This window comes from Scyliorhinus canicula, chromosome 24, assembly GCF_902713615.1.
Source record: "Scyliorhinus canicula chromosome 24, sScyCan1.1, whole genome shotgun sequence".
NCBI classification, from domain to species: domain Eukaryota; kingdom Metazoa; phylum Chordata; class Chondrichthyes; order Carcharhiniformes; family Scyliorhinidae; genus Scyliorhinus; species Scyliorhinus canicula.
Genome location: NC_052169.1, coordinates 22,261,482 through 22,284,092, shown reverse-complemented (window position 1 = coordinate 22,284,092; position 22,611 = coordinate 22,261,482). Strand labels below are relative to the sequence as shown.

The 22,611-nt window shown below is 54.9% G+C and overlaps 1 protein-coding gene across 4 annotated transcripts in view; it reads left to right on the top strand.

Annotated features, from left to right (window-relative positions):
* Positions 1-22,611, top strand: part of malt3 (MALT paracaspase 3) — a 242,432-nt gene that overhangs the window by 106,568 nt on the left and 113,253 nt on the right. For 3 of the 4 annotated variants that reach the window (XR_005458688.1, XM_038784245.1, XM_038784244.1), the window contains exon 1: positions 12,900-13,079. The exons of the other annotated variant lie outside the window; for it this stretch is intronic. Coding sequence is in view for 2 of the 3 variants with exons in the window: in XM_038784245.1 (XP_038640173.1) it covers positions 13,043-13,079 (37 nt within the window). In the remaining variant the exon portion in view is untranslated. Of the gene's footprint in view, positions 1-12,899; positions 13,080-22,611 lie in introns of those variants that run through there. 4 annotated transcript variants of the gene reach the window in all.

Genomic DNA, 22,611 nt, shown 5'->3' with positions numbered 1-22,611 from the left:
GCAACAGTATCACTACACCGCTGCCTCTTCTGCAGATGCAAATAGGGTGACCAGAGGTAAAATACTGACAATTTAAAGAGGACAATGAGCTAGCCAGAGATCCCTGGCCCCACAATAGTATAAAACCACAAGACCATAAGATATAGGAGAAGAATTGGATCATTCGGCCCATCAATTCTGCCCATTTAATCATGGCTGATATATTTCTCATCCCCATTCTTATCAAAAACCTATCTATCTCTGTCTTAAAGACACTCAGTGATTTGGCCTCCACAGCCTTCTGCGGCAAAGAGTTCCACAGATTCACCACCCTCTGGCTGAAGAAATTCCTCCTCATCTCTGTTTTAAAGGATCGTCCCTTTAGTCTGAGGCTGTGTCCTCGGGTTCGACTTTCTCCAACTGGTGGAAATATCTTCTCCAGGTCCACTCTATCCAGGCCTGGCAGTACCCTGTAAGTTTCATTAAGGTCCCCCCTCATTCTTCTAAACTCCCATCGAGTACAGACCCAGAGTCCTCAACCGTTCCTCATACGACAAGTCTTTTATTCTGGGGATCATTCTTGTGAACCTCCTCTGGGCACTTTACCAAGGCCAGCACATCCTTCCTTGGATACAGGGCCCAAAACTGCTCACGCTACTCCAAATGGGGACTGACCAGAGCCTTATACAACCTCAGAAGCACATCCCTGCTCTTGTATTCTAGCCCTCTCGACATGAATGCTAGCATCGCATTTGCCTCCTTAACTGCCGACTGAACCTGCAGGTTAACCTTAAGACAAGGTTAGGTGGATTGGCCATGCTAAATTGCCCTTAGTGTCCAAAATTGCCCTTAGTGTTGGGTGGGTTACTGGGTTATGGGGATAGGGTGGAGGTGTTGACCTTGGGTAGGGTGCTCTTTCCAAGAGCCGGTGCAGACTCGATGGGCCAAATGGCCTCCTTCTGCCTGTTAATTCTATGACAATCTTGTACTAGGCGGTAAGGTGGCACAGTGGTTAGCACTGCTGCCTACGGTGCTGAGGATCCAGGTTCAATCCCGGCCCTGAATCACTGTCCGTGTGGTGTTTGCACATTCTCCCCGTGTCTGCGTGGGTTTCACCTCCACAACCCAAAGATGTGCTGCGTAGGTGGATTGACCATGCTAAATTGCCCCTTAATTGGAAAAAAATAATTGGGTGCTCTAAATTTATTTTTTAAAAAGAGAATCTTGAACAAGGACTCCTAAGTCCCTTTGTGCTTCTGATTTCTGAAGCCTTTCCCCATTTAGAAAATAGTCTAGGCCTCCATTCTTCCTTCCAAAGTGCGTAACCTCACACTTTTTCCACATTGTATTCCATCTGCCGCTTCTTTGCCCGCTCTCCTCGCCTGTCCAAGTCCTTCTGCAGAACCCCTGCTTCATCAACACAACCTGTCCCCCCCCCCCCCATATATCTCTGTATCATCTGCAAACTTAACAATAGTGCCCTCAGTTCCTTGTTTCATGTGTGATGGAGAGGAAGATGTCAGGACTGTGAGAGGCTCAAAGCCTAAATCAGCCAGGGTGGGTAAGTAAATTTAAAAAAGACAAAGTCATTTTACGCAGAGGTAAAGAATTAGACAGGGAACTAAAAGTTGAGAGTATACATGTAATTGAGTAGCGGAACAGAGAGGAATAAAGTTGAGGAACAGATTGAGGGGGAGGAATCGCAGCCTCTTAAAACGTGAATGGTGGTGTGTCACATTCACTCAGAGAGTCTGAGTTGCTGTGGCAACGGGCACTTTCCCCTGTGTGTTGTAGCCTGGAATGGGCCGTGATGGTGGAGGTGCCAGTATTATTCCCATTCCATGGCTGACCACTCTTACTGCCTGCCATTGATGTGTTGGGGCATTTACACGTTGACACTCAATCTGTTTGGCCGGGTTATAACGCACCTTCCTTGCCCACCTAGTCCTGGGGTCAGACTAGAATCTGGGGCTTCTTGTCCAGGGGCAGCGACGCTACTCACCGCACCACAAGAGCCGCTGCAGAAAGGTGAATATCTATATGCTCCTTATTGAATGCCAGTGTGATTAAACAGGGCAGCACGGTAGCATTGTGGATAGCACAATCGCTTGACAGCTCCAGGGTCCCAGGTTCGATTCCGGCTTGGGTCACTGTCTGTGCGGAGTCTGCACATCCTCCCCGTGTGTGTGTGGGTTTCCTCCGGGTGCTCCGGTTTCCTCCCTGATGGGCCATCAATTGTACGAGAGACGAGTTGCTTTACAAAAGTTAGGCTTTAATAAACTAGAACTTAGCCCTGCGGTCGTCTACAATAAAATGGACGACCGCTGGGCGTTTGACTATTTATACCTCGGCAAGGAGGCGTGGTTAACTCAGCCTCTCGACCAATCGGTCAAGAGGCACATGACCGACCAGGGCCAATGGTAAGCCGGTGTTCTGCCCCAATGGCAAATCATATCACCACACTCCCACAGTCCAAAGATGTGCAGGTTAGGGTGATTGGCCACGCTAAATTGACCTTAGTTTCCAAAATTGCCCTTAGTGTTGGGTGGGGTTACTGGGTTAAGGGGATAGGGTGGAGGTGTTGACCTTGGGTAGGGTGCTCTTTCCAAGAGCCGGTGCAGACTCGATGGACCGAATGGCCTCCTTCTGCACTGTAAATTCTATGTAAAATTCTATGTAAATGTGTCCCAGATGTTAAATAACAGGCGGGAATGTTTTTTTTCATATAGTCCGACAGACAGCACCTCTGGCAGCGCAGCACTCCTTTAGTCCTACATTGGAAATGTCAGGCTGGGTGCTAGGCAGCACGCTTGCACAGGGGCTAGCACTGTTGCCTCGCAGCTCCAGGGACCCAGGTTCGATTCCCGGCTTGGGTGACTGTCCGTGCGGAGTCTGCACGTTCTCCCCGTGTCTGCGTAGGTTTCCTCCGGGTGCTCCGGTTTCCTCCCACAAGTCCCGAAAGACGTGCTTGTTAGGTCATTTGGACGTTCTGAATTCTCCCTCTGCGTACCCGAACAGGCGCCGGAATGTGACGACTAGGGGCTTTTCACAGTAACTTCATTGCAGTGTTAATGTAAGCCTACTTGTGACAATAAAGATCATTATAAATTATGTACCTGAATCTCCGGAGTGGACCTGAACTCACGACCTTTGTGACTCAAGGACGAGAAATGGGTGAAACCTGTCGACAAACAGCATTCGATACCGAGAAAGGTGAGGTCATACAGATTGGTGTTACATGTGAGAAATAAGGTTATATGTTATGTAAGGGGAGGGTTGAAGCCTGTGTGAAGGGGATTTCCCCAAATTTGACCTGTTGGTCGGCAGACTATTCTTTTTTTTTGATAAATTTAGAGCACCCAATTCTTTTTTTTCCCAATTAAGGGGCAATTTAGCAAGGCCAATCCACCTAACCTGAACATCTTTGGGATGCGGGGGTGAGACTCACGCAGACACGGGGAGAATGTGCAAACTCCACACGGACAGTGACCCAGAGCCAGGATCGAACCTGGGACCTCGGCGCCGTGAGACCAGAAGTGCTAACCACTGCGTCACCATGCCGTCCGTTAGGGCAGCATGGTAGCATAGTGGTGAGCACAGTTGCTTCACAGCTCCAGGGTCCCAGGTACGATTCCCGGCTTGGGTCACTGTCTGTGCTGAGTCTGCACGTCCTCCCCGTGTCTGCGTGGGTTTCCTCCGGGTGCTCCGGTTTCCTCCCACAGTCCAAAGATGTGCAGGTTAGGTGGATTGGCCATGCTAAATTGCCCTTCGTGTCCAAACAGCTTAAGTGGGGGTTATTGGGTTACGGGGATAGTGTAGATACGTGGGCTTGAGTAGGTTGCTCTTTAGGGTGCACTGTAGCATTGTGGATAGCACAATCGCTTCACAGCTCCAGGGTCCCAGGTTCGATTCCGGCTTGTGTCACTGTCTGTGCGGAGTCTGCACATCCTCCCCGTGTCTGCGTGGGTTTCCTCCGGGTGCTCCGGTTTCCTCCCACAGTCCAAAGATGTGCAGGTTAGGTGGATTGGCCATGATAAATTGCCCCTTAGTGTCCAAAAGTGCCCTTCGTGTTGGGTGGGGTTACTGGGTTATGGGGATAGGGTGGAGGTGTTAACCTTGGGTAGGGTGCTCTTTCCAAGAGCTGGTGCAGACTCGATGGGCCGAATGGCCTCCTTCTGCACTGTAAATTCTATGAAATGTAAGGGCCGGTGCAGACTCGATGGGCCGAATGGCCTCCTTCTGCACTGTAAATTCTGTAAAGATTCACATCAAAAAATGTGGGCAATCGCCGTTGATGATCGGGGTGCATTAACTGTTTGCCATGACAACACAGGTCAGATGTATTCTTGGAGGTTTAATCGCAAGAACTCCTGCTTCTAACCACCCCACCCGGTCTATTAACAGCCTCGGGGTTACTAGTGACCACAAACTGAACTGGACTAGCCATATCTAAGCTGCGGCTACAAGAGCAGGTCAGAGACTGGGAATTCTGCAGCGAGTAACTCACCTCCTGACTTCCCCCAAAGCCTGTTCACCATGTACAAGGACACAAGTCAGGAGTGTGATGGAATACTCTCCACTTGCCTGGGTGAGCGCATCTCCAATAACACTCCAGAAGCTCAACACCATCCAGAACAATGCAGTCTGCTTGATGGCACCACCAAGGCTCCATAGGTAGCACCTTTCTAGACCACTGCCACCACTATCTAGAAGGACAAGGGCAGCAGAAACCTGGGAACACCACCACCTGGGAGTTCCCCTCCACTCACCACCCCGACGTGAAAATATATCGGCCGTTACTTTTTAAAATAAGAATTAAGTACCCAATTTAGTAAGGGGCTATTTAGCGTGGCCAATCCACCTATCCTGCACATCTTTGGGTTGTGGGGGTGAGACCCACGCAGACACGGGGAGAATGTGCAAACTCCACACGGACAGTGATCCGGGTCCGGGATCGAACCCGGGTCCACGACGTCGTGAAGCAGCAGTGCTAACCACTGCGCCACCGTGCGCCCCCATCGGCCATCCCTTCACCGTCGCTGGGTCAAAATCCTGGAACTCCCTCCCTAACAGCACAGTGGGTGTACCTACACCATATGGACGGCAGCGGTTCGAGAAGGCAGCTCACCACCACCTTCTCAAGGGAAATTATGGATGGCCAATAAATGCTGGCCCAGCGACACCCACATCCCGTAAATGAATTTTCCGAAGTGTCCCGCTGAGACGGTTCCGCACTATAACAGAGATGTCACCTTCTGATGTACTCCACTGGCTGCCTGTCATTCTTTCCCAGATCACAAAGAAGTCGAGGGAAAACTTTGTAACCTCTCTTTTTGTTCCGAACCGTGCTCGATCAAATCCTTCAAATTCCTGGTGACACTCAACCCTCTTCCGGCATTTACAAACCGTTTGTTCCTGACGAGGTGAATTTCTTTTCCACGCGCAGCGAGCTGTTGCGATCTGACTCAAAGGGTAGCTGAAGCAAATTGACGGTGAACAGGACATTTCAAGAAGAGATTGGATTTAAACTTGGGATGAGCAGTGGGGTGAAGGGAATTGGCAGTGACATAATATACACCAATATATCATGGTGCAGACACACATTGAGGGACATACACTAGGACCAATCAACATGTACAAACACCGCAGCCAATCACCAGTTAGAACACACGTACGACAAAGGCAGAGGGCATTACTTTTCCCGTTCATTCTGGGTGCTGCCTCTCAGAAGCACAAGAGCTCATCAAGTACAGTACAGACTCTCACCACGTGCTGAGATTCAACTGGTTCGGACAGGCACAGGTCTCTAGTTAAACTAGCATCGTGTAGACCCACAGTTATCGTATGTCTATTATTTTATAAGTAGTTAATAAAAAAGTGTTGAACCTTCTTCAGTGTTGGAGGCATAGGTTTGCTTCACAATTCCACAGTGCCCAACACTTCAAGCAGCTCCTTACAAACCAACATAGGTGTGAGGGGATGAATGGCTTCCATGTGTTCAGAAAGAGTGGGATTCTCCAGTCCCCCAGCCGTGTGCTTCATGGCGGCGTTCCGTTCCCTGGTGGCGGGATTCCCTCTTCCCGTTGCTTGTCAGTGGGAGTTCCTATTGAGGTCACCGCCACTCCACCGGGAGACCGGCGGGCGAAGGAGCGCTGCCAGCGCAAACAGCGAATCGCAAGAGAATTCTAGCCAAACTATTTACAGTAGAGAAACTGACCATTCGGCCCAACAGTATTCTAGAATTCTAGAACAGTACAGCACAGAACAGGCCCTTCGGCCCTCGATGTTGTGCCGAGCAATGATCACCCTACTTAAACCCATGTAACCCTAATCCCCCCATTAACCTTACACTACGGGCAATTTATCATGGCCAATCCACCTAACCCGCACATCTTTGGACTGTGGGAGGAAACCGGAGCACCCGGAGGAAACCCACGCACACATGGGGAGGACGTGCAGACTCCACACAGACAGTGGCCCAGCCGGGAATCGAACCTGGGACCCTGGAGCTGTGAAGCATTGATGCTAACCACCATGCTACCGTGAGGCCTAAGGGGACAGTATCTGCTGGTGTTTATGCACGAGCATTATTTTCTGTTTTTTAAAAATATTTTTATTGAAAATTTTCATTTATAACCAACACGACATCAACATCAAACATCCCAGAAAACTATTAGTACAATATCGCAAAAAAAAAAGAAAACCCACGATCATATAAATCCTACTCCAAGAAAGAAAATGAGCATTATTTTCTTTGTAATAACAATCTTTATCGTCACAAGTGAGCTTACATGAACACTGCGATGAAGTTACTGTGGAAATCCCCTAGTCACCACACTCTGGCGCCTGTTCGGGTACACGGAGGGAGAATTCAGAATGTCCAATTCACCTAACAAGCACGTCTTTCGGGGCTTGTGGGAGGAAAGCGGAGCACCCGGAGGAAACCCACGCAGACACGGGGAGAACGTGCAGGCTCCGCACAGACAGTGACCCAAGCCGGGAATAGAACCCGGGTCCCGGGCGCTGTGACGCAACAGTGCTAACCACTGTGCTGCCGTGCCGCCCATTTATGTCATTCATAGGATCTGGACATCGCTGGCTGGGTCAGCATTTGTGCCCCGGACTTAATTGCCCTTGAACTGAGTGGCCTGTGAGGCCATTTCAGAGGACAATTAAGAGTCAATCACATTGCCCTGATCTGGAGTCACATGTGGGCTAGACTGGGTAAGGACGGCAGATTTTATTTGTGAACCAGATAGGGACTTTACCAGCCCATCAACATATCCTTCTATCCCTTCGCCTTCTCATCTATCTTTCTCTCGTGACTCCATATAATTCCGAGTGACTGTTCCGAAGGACGAGGAGGGCATTTTCCAGAGAGTGGATGACCTCTGATCGGCCTGTGCTGTACTCACTGAGCTGACAGTGGTGCATCTCGGACCACACAGTACTAGGCCAGTGGTTCTTGAAGCGTAGCCCGTGGACCACAGGTCAACCACAATGGTCCTGCATGTGGAGACTACGGTTTGGTCCAAAAATGCATGTGCAAAACAGGTGCTCTTTTATGCTGGGAGGGCAGGCGGGGCCCCAGTTTCTTGTCTCGTCAAAAGACGGCCTTTCCAACAATGTGCCACTTTCTCCCAGGGGCGCGCTGACGTTCCCGAGGTGGGACTTGAACCCATGACCTTCAGGTGAGAAAACGCGCAAACCCTAGCTGAGGCTGTACAAGGGGACAGGCCAGAAACCTCACCATCATCAGTCACATGATATCGCAGAATCAGACCGGCTTCTGTGGGAGCGACAGGAAGCTTTCAAGCACGAGGTTTAGGTTGTTCCAAATAAATGTTTTCTCTTGTACGAATGATGTTTAAAATGTGAAAATAGCGACACTTTCGTTTCTGACTCGATTTAATAATTCACTTACGATATTTAACTTCAAAAAAATTAATGCTCATAAACCTATCACATTTAAAAAGCAGTGAAATATTTATAGTTTGCATCATTTCCCATTAATTCGCTGAAAAAAGAGGCATGTCGAAGCTTTTCGTCTCGCACTTATCAGGCCAGTTCGCAAGGAAACCAAATTTAAAGGGGACAACAATTTACACTTCATGGTAAGAGAGTGCTGATTGGTTGGCAAGTGGGCTCTGATTGGTAGAGGTGTGGAGAATGCACCAGTTTGATCATTCTGATGATTGACCTTGCGGTGATTAGGTGAAAGAGGGTGGAGTGTGGCTGGCTGGTGATCCATGGTGTCCGTTAACCGGCTGAATTAGTCCGCAAACATGAATGTTTGATAATCACTGTCCTCAGCAAACGCAAAGCGGGAATGTGGGTGCCATTCCCTTCGGGCAAGAAGGTTATCATTAAATGATGTCGGCCTTGACTTACTGGCAACACTCTCACCTGAAGGTCATGGGTTCAAGTCCCACCTCGGGAACGTCAGCGCGCCCCTGAGAGAGAGTGCAGCACTGTTAGAAAGGCCGTCTTTTGACGAGACAAGAAATTGAGGCCCCGTCTGCCCTCCCAGCATAAAAGAGCCCTTGGCACAATTTCTATGCTCAGAGTTCTCCAGGGTATCCGCTCAATCCGTTTCGGTGATGTCCTCTTTTGGCTGAAGGGATAAATGTTGGCCAGATTCCATTTTGTGGATTCTATGGTATCCTAGCCAACATTTACCCCCACAGCCAGAAAACGAACATCAGCTAAATGGATCGACCAGGTTCTTTGATTCAATTCGCTCCTTGTGGGGTATTGCTGTGTCCAGATTCAGCCCTGGTACAAAGCAAAGGTGACTTCAAGCGCACACAGTCCACGGCTCAACTGTAGAGGACATATCTGGAATGTGAAGTCATACCATGTCTTCAGGTGATGTCCCGGAGGACTGGAGAGTAGCCAATGTTGTTACTTTGTTTAAGAAGGGTAGCAAGGATAATCCAGGGAACTACAGGCTGGTGAGCCTCACGTCAATGGTAGGGAAATTACTGGAGAGAATTCTTCGTGGCAGGATCTACTCCCATTTGGAAGCAAATGGATGAATTAGCGAGAGGCAGCACGATTTGTGAAGGGGAGGTCATGTCTCACTAACTTGGTAGAGTTTTTTGAAGAGGTCACAAAGGTGATTGATGCAGGTAGGGCAGTGGATGTTGTCTATATGGACTTCAGTAAGGCCTTTGAAAAGGTCCCTCATGGCAGACTGGTACAAAAGGTGAAGTCACACAGGATCAGAGGTGAGCTGGCAAGGTGGATACAGAACTGGCTAGGTCATAGAAGCCAGAGAGTAGCAATGGAAGGGTGCTTTTCTAATTGGAGGGCTGTGACTAATGGTGTTCCTCAGGGATCAGTGCTGGGACCTTTGCTGTTCGTAGTATCTATAAATGATTTGGAGGAAAATGTAACTGGTCTGATTAGTAAGTTTGCAGACGACACAAAGGTTAGTGGAATTGCAGATTGCGATGAGGACTGTCAGTGGATACAGCAGGATTTAGATCGTTTGGAGACTTGGGCGGAGAGATGGCAGATGGAGTTTAATCCGGACAAATGTGAGGTAATGTATTTTGGAAGGTCTAATGCAGGTAGGGAATATACAGTGAATGGTAGAACCCTCAAGAGTATTGACAGTCAGAGAGATCTAGGTGAACAGGTCCACAGGTCACTGAAAGGGGCACCACAGGTGGAGAAGGTAGTCAAGAAGGCATACGGCATGCTTGCCTTCATTAGTCCATTACTTCATTATTTCATCCTCTCAGTGTCATTGAATGCCTGGTACACTAAGACCATAAGATATAGGAGCCGAATTAGGCCATTCGGCCCATTGAGAGTGCTCTACCATTCGATCATGGCTGTTATTTTTCTCATCCCCATTCATAGAATTTACAGTGCAGAAGGAGGCCATGCGGCCCATCGAGTCTGCAACGGCTCTTGGAAAGAACACCTTACCCAAGGTCAACACCTCCACCCTATCCCCATAACCCAGTAACCCCACCCAACACTAAGGGCAATTTTGGACACTAAGGGCAATTTATCATGGCCAATCCACCTAACCTGCACATCTTTGGACTGTGGGAGGAAACCAGAGCACCCAGAGGAAACCCACGCACACACGGGGAGGATGTGCAGACTCCGCACAGACAGTGACCCAAGCCGGGAATCAAACCTGGGACTCTGGAGCTGTGAAGCAATTGTGCTATCCACAATGCTACCGTGCTGCCCATTAGAACATAGAACATAGAACGATACAGCGCAGTACAGGCCCTTCGGCCCTCGATGTTGCACCGACATGGAATAAATCTAAAGGCCATCTAACCTACACTATGCCCTTATCATCCATATGCTTATCCAATAAACTTTTAAATGCCCTCAATGTTGGCGTGTTCACTACTGTTGCTGGTAGGGCATTCCACGGCCTCACCACTCTTTGCGTAAAAAACCCACCTCTGACCTCTGTCCTATATCTATTACCCCTCAATTTAAGGCTATGTCCCCTCGTGCTAGCCACCTCCATCCGCAGGAGAAGGCTCTCGCTGTCCACCCTATCTAACCCTCTGATCATTTTGTATGCCTCTATTAAGTCACCTCTTAACCTTCTTCTCTCTAACGAAAACAACCTCAAGTCCATCAGCCTTTCCTCATAAGATTTTCCCTCCATACCAGGCAACATCCTGGTAAATTTCCTCTGCACCCGTTCCAAAGCTTCCACGTCCTTCCTATAATGAGGCGACCAGAACTGTACGCAATACTCCAAATGCGGCCGTACTAGAGTTTTGTACAACTGCAACATGACCTCATGGCTCCGGAACTCAATCCCTCTACCAATAAAGGCCAACACACCATAGGCCTTCTTCACAACCCTATCAACCTGGGTGGCAACTTTCAGGGATCTATGTACATGGACACCGAGATCCCTCTGCTCATCCACACTACCAAGAATTTTACCATTAGCCAAATATTCCGCATTTCTGTTATTCTTTCCAAAGTGAATCACCTCACACTTCTCCACATTAAACTCCATTTGCCACCTCTCAGCCCAGCTCTGCAGCTTATCTATGTCCCTCTGTAACCTGCAACATCCTTCCGCACTGTCTACAACTCCACCGACTTTAGTGTCGTCTGCAAATTTACTCACCCATCCTTCTGCGCCCTCCTCTAGGTCATTTATAAAAATGACAAACAGCATTCTCCTCATAACCCCATATCCCTTTATTAATCAAGAACCTATCTATCTCTGCCTTAAAGACACTCAGTGATTTGGCCTCCACATCCTTCTGGTAGTGTGGCGACCAGAATTGAACACTATACTCCAAATGTGACCTAACTAAGGTTCTGTACAGAGTCCTCAACCGCTCCTCATCTAACCAGTCCTTCATATACACTGGATAACTGATACCTCACCCCAGCAAGGGGGGGGGGGGGCGGACTCCGCACGGAGCACGGAGAAGACAAGCATTCCCGTCTCGTGGGCCCCACGCGGGATATTACAGTAAGAAACCAGATTCTCATCCTTATCCACAATGATAGTTTGAAACTCACTCACCTGATGAAGGAGCTGCCCCCCTAAAGCTAATGATGCCAAACAAACCTGTTGCTGCTTTCAAAGGTTCCAAATGCAGTCACACTCTCGCTGGGGATTTTTTCTTTAAATTATCAATACATGTCAATGTGGATTACAGGGTTAACGGCAAAGTTCTGAAGAATGTGGAGGAGCAGACCGATCTTGGGGTTCATGTCTACAGATCTCTGAAAGTTGCCACCCAAGTGGATAGAGCCGTGAAGAAAGCCTATAGTGTGTTAGCGTTTATTAACAGGGGGTTGAGTTTAAGAGCCGTGAGGTTATGCTGCAACTGTACATGACCCTGGTTAGACCACATTTGGAGTATTACGTGCAGTTCTGGTCACCTCATTATAGGAAGGATGTGGAAGCATTGGAAAGGGTGCAAAGGAGATTTACCAGGATGCTGCCTGGATTGGAGGGTAGGTCTTATGAGGAAAGGTTGAGGGAGCTAGGGCTTTTCTCATTGGAGCGAAGGAGGATGAGAGGTGACTTAATTGAGGTGTATAAGATGATGAGAGGGATAGATAGAGTGGATGTTCAGAGACTATTTCCTCGGGAGGATGTAGCTGTAAGGGGCAATAACTGTAAGCTTCGGGGTGGGAGATATAGGAGGGATGTCTGAGGTAGGTTTGTTACTCAGAGAGTGGTTGGGGCGTGGAACGCACTCCCAGCTATGGTAGTGGAGTCGGACACTTTAGGAACTTTCAAGCGGTTATTGGATAGGCACATGGAGTGCACTAGAATGACTGGGAGTAGGTTGATTTACATAGAATTTACAGTGCAGAAGGAGGCCATTCGGCCCATTGAGTCTGCACCAACTCCTGGAAAGAGCACACTACCCAAGGTTAACACCTCCACCCTATCCCCATAACCCAGCAACCCCACCCAACACTAAGGGCAATTTTGGACACTAAGGGCAATTTATCATGGCCAATCCACCTAACCTGCACATCTTTGGACTGTGGGAGGAAACCGGAGCACCCGGAGGGAACCCACGCACACGGGGAGGATGTGCAGACTCCGCACAGACAGTGACCCAAGCCGGAATCGAACCTGGGATCATGGAGCTGTGAAGCGATTGTGCTATCCACAATGCTACCGTGCTGCCCTTTTGATCTTAGTCTCAGACTAGTTGGGCACAACATCGAGGGTTGAAGGGCTTGTGCTGTGCTGCACAATTCTCTGTTCTTTATGTAAATGATGCAATTGTTCAGCAAGACCTTCTGAGGGAGGAATGGTGTTGATGTAGTGAGGGGGCGTTAGGACCTAGAGGAGCCTCGAAAAGTGTGGCGGAACTTTCCATAAAGTTTTTTTCTCTCTAGTTTGTCTCTCTCTCTCTCTCTGTTTCATGTGAATTAACTTCCGGGGATTTTTTTTTCCCTGGCGGCCTGGAGTCGGTTGTTTGTTTGCGGGGTGTCCGCTCAGCAGTGACACGGTGGCCCTGAAGTTTGGGCAGAAGTTGGCAAGTTGTGGGAAGTTGGCTCCCCCACCCTCCTGGGCAGTGCTTCCCCGATGCCGGCGGTGCCCAGAGCGACCCCCGTGTCCTCAGGTAAGGGACTGAAACACACACACGCGCGCGCGCAGCGGGGCAATTTCAGGGCTGAAATCGACAGCCACCTTTGCAACAAACACAAACAGCAACTTGGACAGTGGAATCAATCCCTTCCCAAAATGAGTGGGTGGGGAAACAAACATCCTGTCGACCCGACCCTTTCCCAGCAAGGGAGCTTTGACCACCAGAATCTGTTGCCTCCACTGTCTGTGTTCATGAGTAGAGTTGGGAGACTGTGAGGAGGAGGTGAGGGTGAGAATTTCAGGGGGTGACAGTGAGGTAACTGAAGGGGTAAAATTCAAATGGACTCATTCGAGACATCTCCGTTGAAAAGGTTCACGGTAGCACGGTGGTTAGCACTGCTCTTTCACAGTTCTGGGGACCCAGGTTCGATTCTCGGCTTGGGTCACTGTCTGTGCGGAGTCTGTACGTTCTTCCCGTGTCTGCGTGGGTTTCCTCCCGGTTTCCTCCCACAAGTCCCGAAAGACGTGCTGTTAGGTGAATTGGATGTTCTCAATTCTCCCTCTGTGTACCCGAACAGGTGCCGGAATGTGGCGACTAGGGGCTTTTCACAGTCACTTCATTGCAGTGTTAATGGCAGCCTACTTGTGACACTAAAGATTATTATTATTAGGTTTAAATTGAATCGATTTGAGTAGAAAGCCGATATGGGGGTAAAAAGGGTTACTAACAACTGTCGGTGTGGAGTTTGCACATTCTCCCGTGTCTGCGTTGGTCTCACCCCCACGACCCAAAGAGATGTGCAAGGGGAGATGGATTGGCCACGTTAAATTGGCTTTTAATGGGGGAAAAAATTGTTTCTGAGGAAGTGAGATTTATTTTAAACAACGTGGAGGTCTGAGAGTCCTCACCTGGAATAGCCATTTGGGAATTTGGGAGCTCCGAGATGTCCTGGGTGACCCCCACACACAACACCCCCCCCCCACCCCCCCAATCACGACTCTCAGTTGCTTAAAAGCGAGCTCCGGGTGCTGAGAATGAGGAGGAGCTGTGATCACACCGGGGTGAGCCCTATGTTCCCGGGTGCCGATCACTCTGCCGTGATGCAGAGCCCCAGAGGAGAGGAAGAGGGTAGGAAGGGGCGGGCAGTGCCAGGTGTCCAGTGAGAAGGTGGCACGCCCTGGCTGGCTGCTGAGCTGTGGGCAGGAGCAGTTGCTGAACAGGAGCTGAGAACTGGCTCAAATCAAGAGTGATGACCGATGAACGTCCCTATGCCGAGAGAGGTATTCGGGGGAGATTGATAAGGAACCAAAGGAGGGATTGATCTGTCTGAGCAGATGAGGAATGAGTCAGCTCAGAGTTCAAAGACACTGGGCTGGATCCTCCGATTTTGAGGTTATGTTCAGAGGAAGTGTCTAGTTTTACGATGAAAAAAATCGGTGAGACTCCAGTACCGACCCCCCGACAGGTGAGGGGCCAGCAGCCGCGCCACGTAAAACGCACGACCGTCGCGAAATAAACGGCCTGAGAATTGCCGGGTCCGAGTCCGTTCATGCGCACAGTGGCAACCTGCAGTGGTCTCGCCGTACATGGCGCCGGCAGATAGTGCCCCCCCGGGACACCCCCTTACCACCCCCCACCAGTCCCCCTAGCCCTCGCCGAAGACCCCCAGCCAGCGTCACGGTGCCTGCCCGACTGTGGCAGCGCTGGACAGTCCACAGCTGCCACACTGGCATCCCGACCACTGAGACCATGGGCGCGATTCTCCGGTACCCGGCAGGCGGGCTGCACCGGCGCCAAAGAGCGGCGTGAATCGCTCCGGCCTCGGGCCGCCCGAATGGTGCGGAATCCTCCGCACATTCGGGGGCTAGACCGGCGCTGGAGTGATTGGCGCCATGCCAACCAGCGCCGAAGGGCCTCCGCCAGCCAGCGCGAGTTGGCGCATGCGCAGAAGCACCAACGTGTTACCAGAACCGCTGGTGTGAATCCTGCGCACATGCACACAGGGGGTTTCTTCTCCGCGCCGCCATGGCGGAGCTTTGCAGCGGCCGGCGCGGAGGGAAACAGTGCCCCACGGCCGCCCGCAGATCAGTGGGCCCCGATCGCGGGCCAGGCTACCGTGGGGTCCCCCCCTGGGGCCGGTTGCCCCCACGCCGCCCCGAGGACTCCGCAGGCTGCCCTCAGAGCAAGGTCCCACCGGTACAAACCTTGTGTAATTCATGCTGGCGGGACTGGCCGGACATGGGCGGCCGCTTGGCCCATCGGGGACCGGAGAATCGCCGGGGGGGGGGGTGCGACCATTACCAACGGCCCCCGACCGACGCAATCCCCGCCCTCGCCAAGAAACCGGTGCCGGAGAATTCGGCAGCCGGCGTCGGAGCGGCAGGGCAGGATTCACGCCCCCCCCCCCCCACCCCCATCCGCCGATTCTTCGACCCGGCGGGGGGGGCGGAGAATCCCGCCCCATCAGTCAACCGTGCGGTTGGGAACTCGGCCCATCAGGGTAACGACCTGAGGCCGTCCCATCAGCACGCGGCGAACTCCTCAATGACGCCGTTTTGGAGGGGGCGGAGTATCTGAAAATGGGCGCTGCCCCCGATTAGGTCGGGAAAAGGGGATTCTCCGCCCGATCAGTGATTACGAAACCGGCGTCGGCAGCGGGGAATCCCGCCCACAATCTGTTTGGAGATTGGTTAGATGTGTTCAAAACCTTTTGAGTTTTTGAGACAGTAAATAAAGAGATGCTGTTTGCAGTGTTGGATTGCCTTGGTAACCAGAGGGTGGCCTTGGCAACCATCGGGCGGCCTTGGTAACCGTAGGGATAGACTTAAAGTAATTGGCAAAAGAGCCAAAAGCAACAGCTGTGTGGAGTCTGCACGTACTTCCTGTGTCTGCATGGGTTTCCTCCGGGTGCTCCGGTTTCCTCCCACAGTCCAAAGATGTGCGGGCCAGGTGGATTGGCCGTGATAAATTGCCCTCAGTGCCCAAAAGATGTGTAGGTTGGGTGTGGTTATGGGGATGGGACGGGGGAGTGTGGTAATGTGCCTAGGGGCCGAGCTCTTTCAGAGGGTCGGTGCAGACTCAATGGGCCGAATGGCCTCCTGCTCTATTTTCTGTGTTTCTACGTAAGATTCAGTATAGTTATCGTCATGTATCGGGGGGTCTACTCTTTATTGTGGCAAGTCCTCTATTGGCAGGGTTTTTTTAAAATCATCTAACTGAATCAAGCAAAGTCAGTAACACAGTGAAGTGAGGCTTGAAAACAGAACGGTCACTTATAAACCAAACTGTTCATTATAATAGAGCCACGGTCAACTCCCTCACAGCACTGTGGATGTACCTACAGCACCAGGACTGCAACGGTTCAGGAAGGCGGCTCACCACCACCTTCTGAAGGGGCAATGGGGAACGGGGAATGATTACTGGGCTGAATCAGCAAAGCGCCCATCCCATGAACCAATGAAGAAACAATAGTCTGGGTGTCTTGTACAGTTCCTGCTGTGAGGCCTGTGGGCAGCTCCTGTATGTTTATAAGTCGCAATGCGCGCCTATGTTTATGGTGCGGGCAGCATTTCTACATCGTGTATTCTGTGCAGAGTGAAATGGATGTTGGGAGTAATGTGTAGATGGGGGAAGATCCATATGCACATTGCAGGCAGTGCATGCTACAGGAGCCATGGTGGGTGTGTGGGTCAGGCAGGTTGTATATACACACAACACGCAGGTACATGAACGCAGGTACAGTGTGGGCGCTGACGGCCCTGGGGGTGCAGTGTGGGTGCTGGGGGTACAGTGTGGGTGCTGACGGCCCTGGGGGTACAGTGTGGGCGCTGACGGCCCTGGGGGTACAGTGTGGGCCCTGGGGGTACAGTGTGGGTGCTGACGGCCCTGGGGGTGCAGTGTGGGTGCTGACGGCCCTGGGGGTACAGTGTGGGCGCTGACGGCCCTGGGGGTACAGTGTGGGCGCTGACAGCCCTGGGGGTGCAGTGTGGGTGCTGGGGGTGCAGTGTGGGTGCTGACGGCCCTGGGGGTACAGTGTGGGCGCTGGCGGCCCCGGGGGTACAGTGTGGGCGCTGACGGCCCTGGGGGTACAGTGTGGGCGCTGACGGCCCTGGGGGTACAGTGTGGGTGCTGACGGACCTGGGGGTGCAGTGTGGGCCCTGGGGGTACAGTGTGGGCGCTGACGGCCCTGGGGGTGCAGTGTGGGTGCTGGGGGGGCAGTGTGGGTGCTGACAGCCCTGGGGGTGCAGTGTGGGTGCTGGGGGTGCAGTGTGGGTGCTGACAGCCCTGGGGGTGCAGTGTGGGTGCTGGGGGTGCAGTGTGGGTGCTGACGGCCCTGGGGGTGCAGTGTGGGTGCTGACAGCCCTGGGGGTGCAGTGTGGGTGCTGGGGGTGCAGTGTGGGTGCTGACGGCCCTGGGGGTGCAGTGTGGGTGCTGACGGCCCTGGGGGTACAGTGTGGGCGCTGACGGCCCTGGGGGTGCAGTGTTGGCCCTGGGGGTACAGTGTGGGTGCTGGGGGTACAGTGTGGGTGCTGACGGCCCTGGGGGTACAGTGTGGGCGCTGACGGCCCTGGGGGTGCAGTGTAGGTGCTGGCGGCCCCGGGGGTACAGTGTGGGTGCTGACGGCCCTGGGGGTACAGTGTGGGTGCTGACGGCCCTGGGGGTACAGTGTGGGCGCTGGGGGTACAGTGTGGGTGCTGGGGGTACAGTGTGGGTGCTGGGGGTACAGTGTGGGTGCTGAAGGCCCTGGGGGTACAGTGTGGGTGCTGGCGGCCCCGGGGGTGCAGTGGGGGCGCTGGCGGCCCTGGGGGTACAGTGTGGGCGCTGACGGCCCTGGGGGTGCAGTTTGGGCGCTGACGGCCCTGGGGGTACAGTGTGGGTGCTGGCGGCCCTGGGGGTACAGTGTAGGTGCTGACGGCCCTGGGGGTGCAGTGTGGGTGCTGGGGGGGTACAGTGTGGGTGCTGGGGGTACAGTGTGGGTGCTGGCGGCCTTGGGGGTACAGTGTGGGTGCTGACAGCCCTGGGGGTACAGTGTGGGTGCTGACGGCCCTGGGGGTGCAGTTTGGGCGCTGACGGCCCTGGGGGTGCAGTGTGGGCGCTGACGGCCCTGGGGGGGGGGGTGCAGTGTGGGCCCTGGGGGTGCAGTGTGGGTGCTGACGGCCCTGGGGGTACAGTGTGGGCCCTGGGGGTACAGTGTGGGCGCTGGCGGCCCTGGGGGTGCAGTGTGGGCCCTGGGGGTGCAGTGTGGGTGCTGACGGCCCTGGGGGTACAGTGTGGGTGCTGACGGCCCTGGGGGTACAGTGTGGGCGCTGACGGCCCTGGGGGTGCAGTGTGGGTGCTGACGGCCCTGGGGGTGCAGTGTGGGTGCTGGGGGTGCAGTGTGGGTGCTGACGGCCCTGGGGGTACAGTGTGGGCGCTGACGGCCCTGGGGTGCAGTGTGGGCCCTGGGGGTGCAGTGTGGGTGCTGACGGCCCTGGGGGTACAGTGTGGGTGCTGGGGGTACAGTGGGGGCGCTGACGGCCCTGGGGGTGCAGTGTGGGTGCTGACGGCCCTGGGGGGGGCAGTGTGGGTGCTGGGGGTGCAGTGTGGGTGCTGACGGCCCTGGGGGGGGCAGTGTGGGTGCTGGGGGTGCAGTGTGGGTGCTGGCGGCCCTGGGGGGTGCAGTGTGGGTGCTGACGGCCCTGGGGGGTGCAGTGTGGGCGCTGGGGGTGCAGTGTGGGTGCTGGGGGGGTACAGTGTGGGTGCTGGCGGCCCTGGGGGTGCAGTGTGGGTGCTGACGGCCCTGGGGGTACAGTGTGGGTGCCGACGGCCCTGGGGGTACAGTTTGGGCACTGACGGCCCTGGGGGTACAGTGTGGGTGCTGGCGGCCCTGGGGGTACAGTGTGGGCGCTGACGGCCCTGGGGGTACAGTGTGGGTGCTGACGGCCCTGGGGGTACAGTGTGGGCGCTGACGGCCCCGGAGGGTACAGTGTGGGTTCTGACGGCCCTGGGGGTGCAGTGTGGGTGCTGGGGGTACAGTGTGGGCGCTGACGGCCCTGGGGGTGCAGTGTGGGTGCTGACGGCCCTGGGGGTGCAGTGTGGGCGCTGGGGGTACAGTGTGGGTGCTGGCGGCCCTGGGGGTACAGTGTGGGTGCTGACGGCCCTGGGGGTGCAGTGTGGGCGCTGACAGTCCTGGGGGTACAGTGTGGGTGCTGACGGCCCTGGGGGTACAGTGTGGGTGCTGACGGCCCTGGGGGTACAGTGTGGGTGCTGGGGGTACAGTGTGGGTGCTGGGGGTGCAGTGTGGGTGCTGACGGCCCTGGGGGTGCAGTGTGGGTGCTGACGGCCCTGGGGGTGCAGTGTGGGTGCTGACAGTCCTGGGGGTACAGTGTGGGTGCTGACGGCCCTGGGGGTACAGTGTGGGTGCTGACGGCCCTGGGGGTACAGTGTGGGTGCCGACGGCCCTGGGGGTACAGTGTGGGTGCTGGCGGCCCCGGGGGTGCAGTGGGGGCGCTGGCGGCCCTGGGGGTACAGTGTGGGCGCTGACGGCCCTGGGGGTGCAGTTTGGGCGCTGACGGCCCTGGGGGTACAGTGTGGGTGCTGGCGGCCCTGGGGGTACAGTGTAGGTGCTGACGGCCCTGGGGGTACAGTGTGGGTGCTGGGGGGGTACAGTGTGGGTGCTGGGGGTACAGTGTGGGTGCTGGCGGCCCTGGGGGTACAGTGTGGGTGCTGACAGCCCTGGGGGTACAGTGTGGGTGCTGACGGCCCTGGGGGTGCAGTTTGGGCGCTGACGGCCCTGGGGGTGCAGTGTGGGCGCTGACGGCCCTGGGGGGGGGGGTGCAGTGTGGGCCCTGGGGGTGCAGTGTGGGTGCTGACGGCCCTGGGGGTACAGTGTGGGCGCTGGCGGCCCTGGGGGTGCAGTGTGGGCCCTGGGGGTGCAGTGTGGGTGCTGACGGCCCTGGGGGTACAGTGTGGGTGCTGACGGCCCTGGGGGTACAGTGTGGGCGCTGACGGCCCTGGGGGTGCAGTGTGGGTGCTGACGGCCCTGGGGGTGCAGTGTGGGTGCTGGGGGTGCAGTGTGGGTGCTGACGGCCCTGGGGGTACAGTGTGGGCGCTGACGGCCCTGGGGGTGCAGTGTGGGCCCTGGGGGTGCAGTGTGGGTCCTGGGGGTACAGTGGGGGCGCTGACGGCCCTGGGGGTGCAGTGTGGGTTCTGACGGCCCTGGGGGGGGCAGTGTGGGTGCTGGGGGTGCAGTGTGGGTGCTGACGGCCCTGGGGGGGGCAGTGTGGGTGCTGGGGGTGCAGTGTGGGTGCTGGCGGCCCTGGGGGGTGCAGTGTGGGTGCTGACGGCCCTGGGGGGTGCAGTGTGGGCGCTGGGGGTGCAGTGTGGGTGCTGGGGGGGTACAGTGTGGGTGCTGGCGGCCCTGGGGGTGCAGTGTGGGTGCTGACGGCCCTGGGGGTACAGTGTGGGTGCCGACGGCCCTGGGGGTACAGTTTGGGCACTGACGGCCCTGGGGGTACAGTGTGGGTGCTGGCGGCCCTGGGGGTACAGTGTGGGCGCTGACGGCCCTGGGGGTACAGTGTGGGTGCTGACGGCCCTGGGGGTACAGTGTGGGCGCTGACGGCCCCGGAGGGTACAGTGTGGGTTCTGACGGCCCTGGGGGTGCAGTGTGGGTGCTGGGGGTACAGTGTGGGCGCTGACGGCCCTGGGGGTGCAGTGTGGGTGCTGACGGCCCTGGGGGTGCAGTGTGGGCGCTGGGGGTACAGTGTGGGTGCTGGCGGCCCTGGGGGTACAGTGTGGGTGCTGACGGCCCTGGGGGTGCAGTGTGGGCGCTGACAGTCCTGGGGGTACAGTGTGGGTGCTGACGGCCCTGGGGGTACAGTGTGGGTGCTGACGGCCCTGGGGGTACAGTGTGGGTGCTGGGGGTACAGTGTGGGTGCTGGGGGTGCAGTGTGGGTGCTGACGGCCCTGGGGGTGCAGTGTGGGTGCTGACGGCCCTGGGGGTGCAGTGTGGGTGCTGACGGCCCTGGGGGTGCAGTTTGGGCGCTGACGGCCCTGGGGGTGCAGTGTGGGTGCTGACGGCCCTGGGGGTGCAGTGTGGGTGCTGACAGTCCTGGGGGTGCAGTGTGGGCGCTGGGGGTACAGTGTGGGCGCTGGGGGTACAGTGTGGGTGCTGGGGGTGCAGTGTGGGTGCTGACGGCCCTGGGGGTGCAGTGTGGGTGCTGGGGGTACAGTGTGGGTGCTGGGGGTGCAGTGTGGGTGCTGACGGCCCTGGGGGTGCAGTGTGGGTGCTGACGGCCCTGGGGGTGCAGTGTGGGTGCTGACAGTCCTGGGGGTACAGTGTGGGTGCTGACGGCCCTGGGGGTACAGTGTGGGTGCTGACGGCCCTGGGGGTACAATGTGGGTGCCGACGGCCCTGGGGGTACAGTGTGGGCGCTGGGGGTACAGTGTGGGCGCTGGGGGTACAGTGTGGGTGCTGACGGCCCTGGGGGTACAGTGTGGGTGCTGGGGGTACAGTGTGGGTGCTGGGGGTGCAGTGTGGGTGCTGACGGCCCTGGGGGTGCAGTGTGGGTGCTGACGGCCCTGGGGGTACAGTGTGGGTGCTGACGGCCCTGGGGGTGCAGTGTGGGTGCTGACAGTCCTGGGGGTGCAGTTTAGGCGCTGTGTCAGTTTGCGTGGACATATCATGAGCAGCAAAAGCTGAATCTAGAATTCCCTCATGACATTCCTCCATTCTGCTGCTTAGACAATCCTGAAAAAGTCACATCTTCGACCAAGCTTTTTAACACCTGCGCTGATATATCTTGTGGCTCCCTTTAATTTACTCAGCAAATACAGATACAAAGGCACCAAACTAAGTCTGAGGCGTTTCTGGAAATGTTGCATCAGTGCAGAGTAGTGTCTTTAAGGAAAGGACAAAGGTTGCTTTTTAAAATGATAATTAGGAACAATTCTGAAATGTAGGTCAGGAGCCCTTATCCACCTTTCTGAATGCGGACCTGCCTGCAAGAAGCAGAAATGGATACCGAGTCCCTGTGGGTTTGGTTGAGCAAATATTTTCCTTCAGGCTGATCCAGCCACAGAAAAACTTCAGGAATGCTCTCTTCCCGCAGTCCGGTTTCAGCCGAGGGATCTTGAAATGATTAATTTTTGGATACAAGTGAGCTCCTGTCACTTACCGAAAATAAGGTGAGTGGTTTTGAACTTGCTGAACCCGCAGGGCTGAACAGTGATTGCTTTATTTCATGCCGATGTTGCATTTTTTTCTGCTAACCTTTTTCCTCTGGGGATTTTTTTCTCTCTCTCTGTGTGTAACAGGCGATGCGTGTCCCAAGATGCTGCGTACTTTCTGGTTTTGTTTCAAACTCGCAACATCTGCCTTTTGCTTCCTGGTCTGAACGTTGTTGGTGTTTGCCCTTGTAACCCATTCGAAATGATGACAATATTGTGGGGTGCTGTTGGAGATTGAGCGGAGGGGAGGGCAGGGCAGGTGGGGAGGAGGACCTCCTCGCGAACCTGCTCCTCGGCCTGGCTAAACTTCCCGTCAACAGGTCTGGGCAGCGGGTGATCGAGGGTGTTGTCCAGGGGG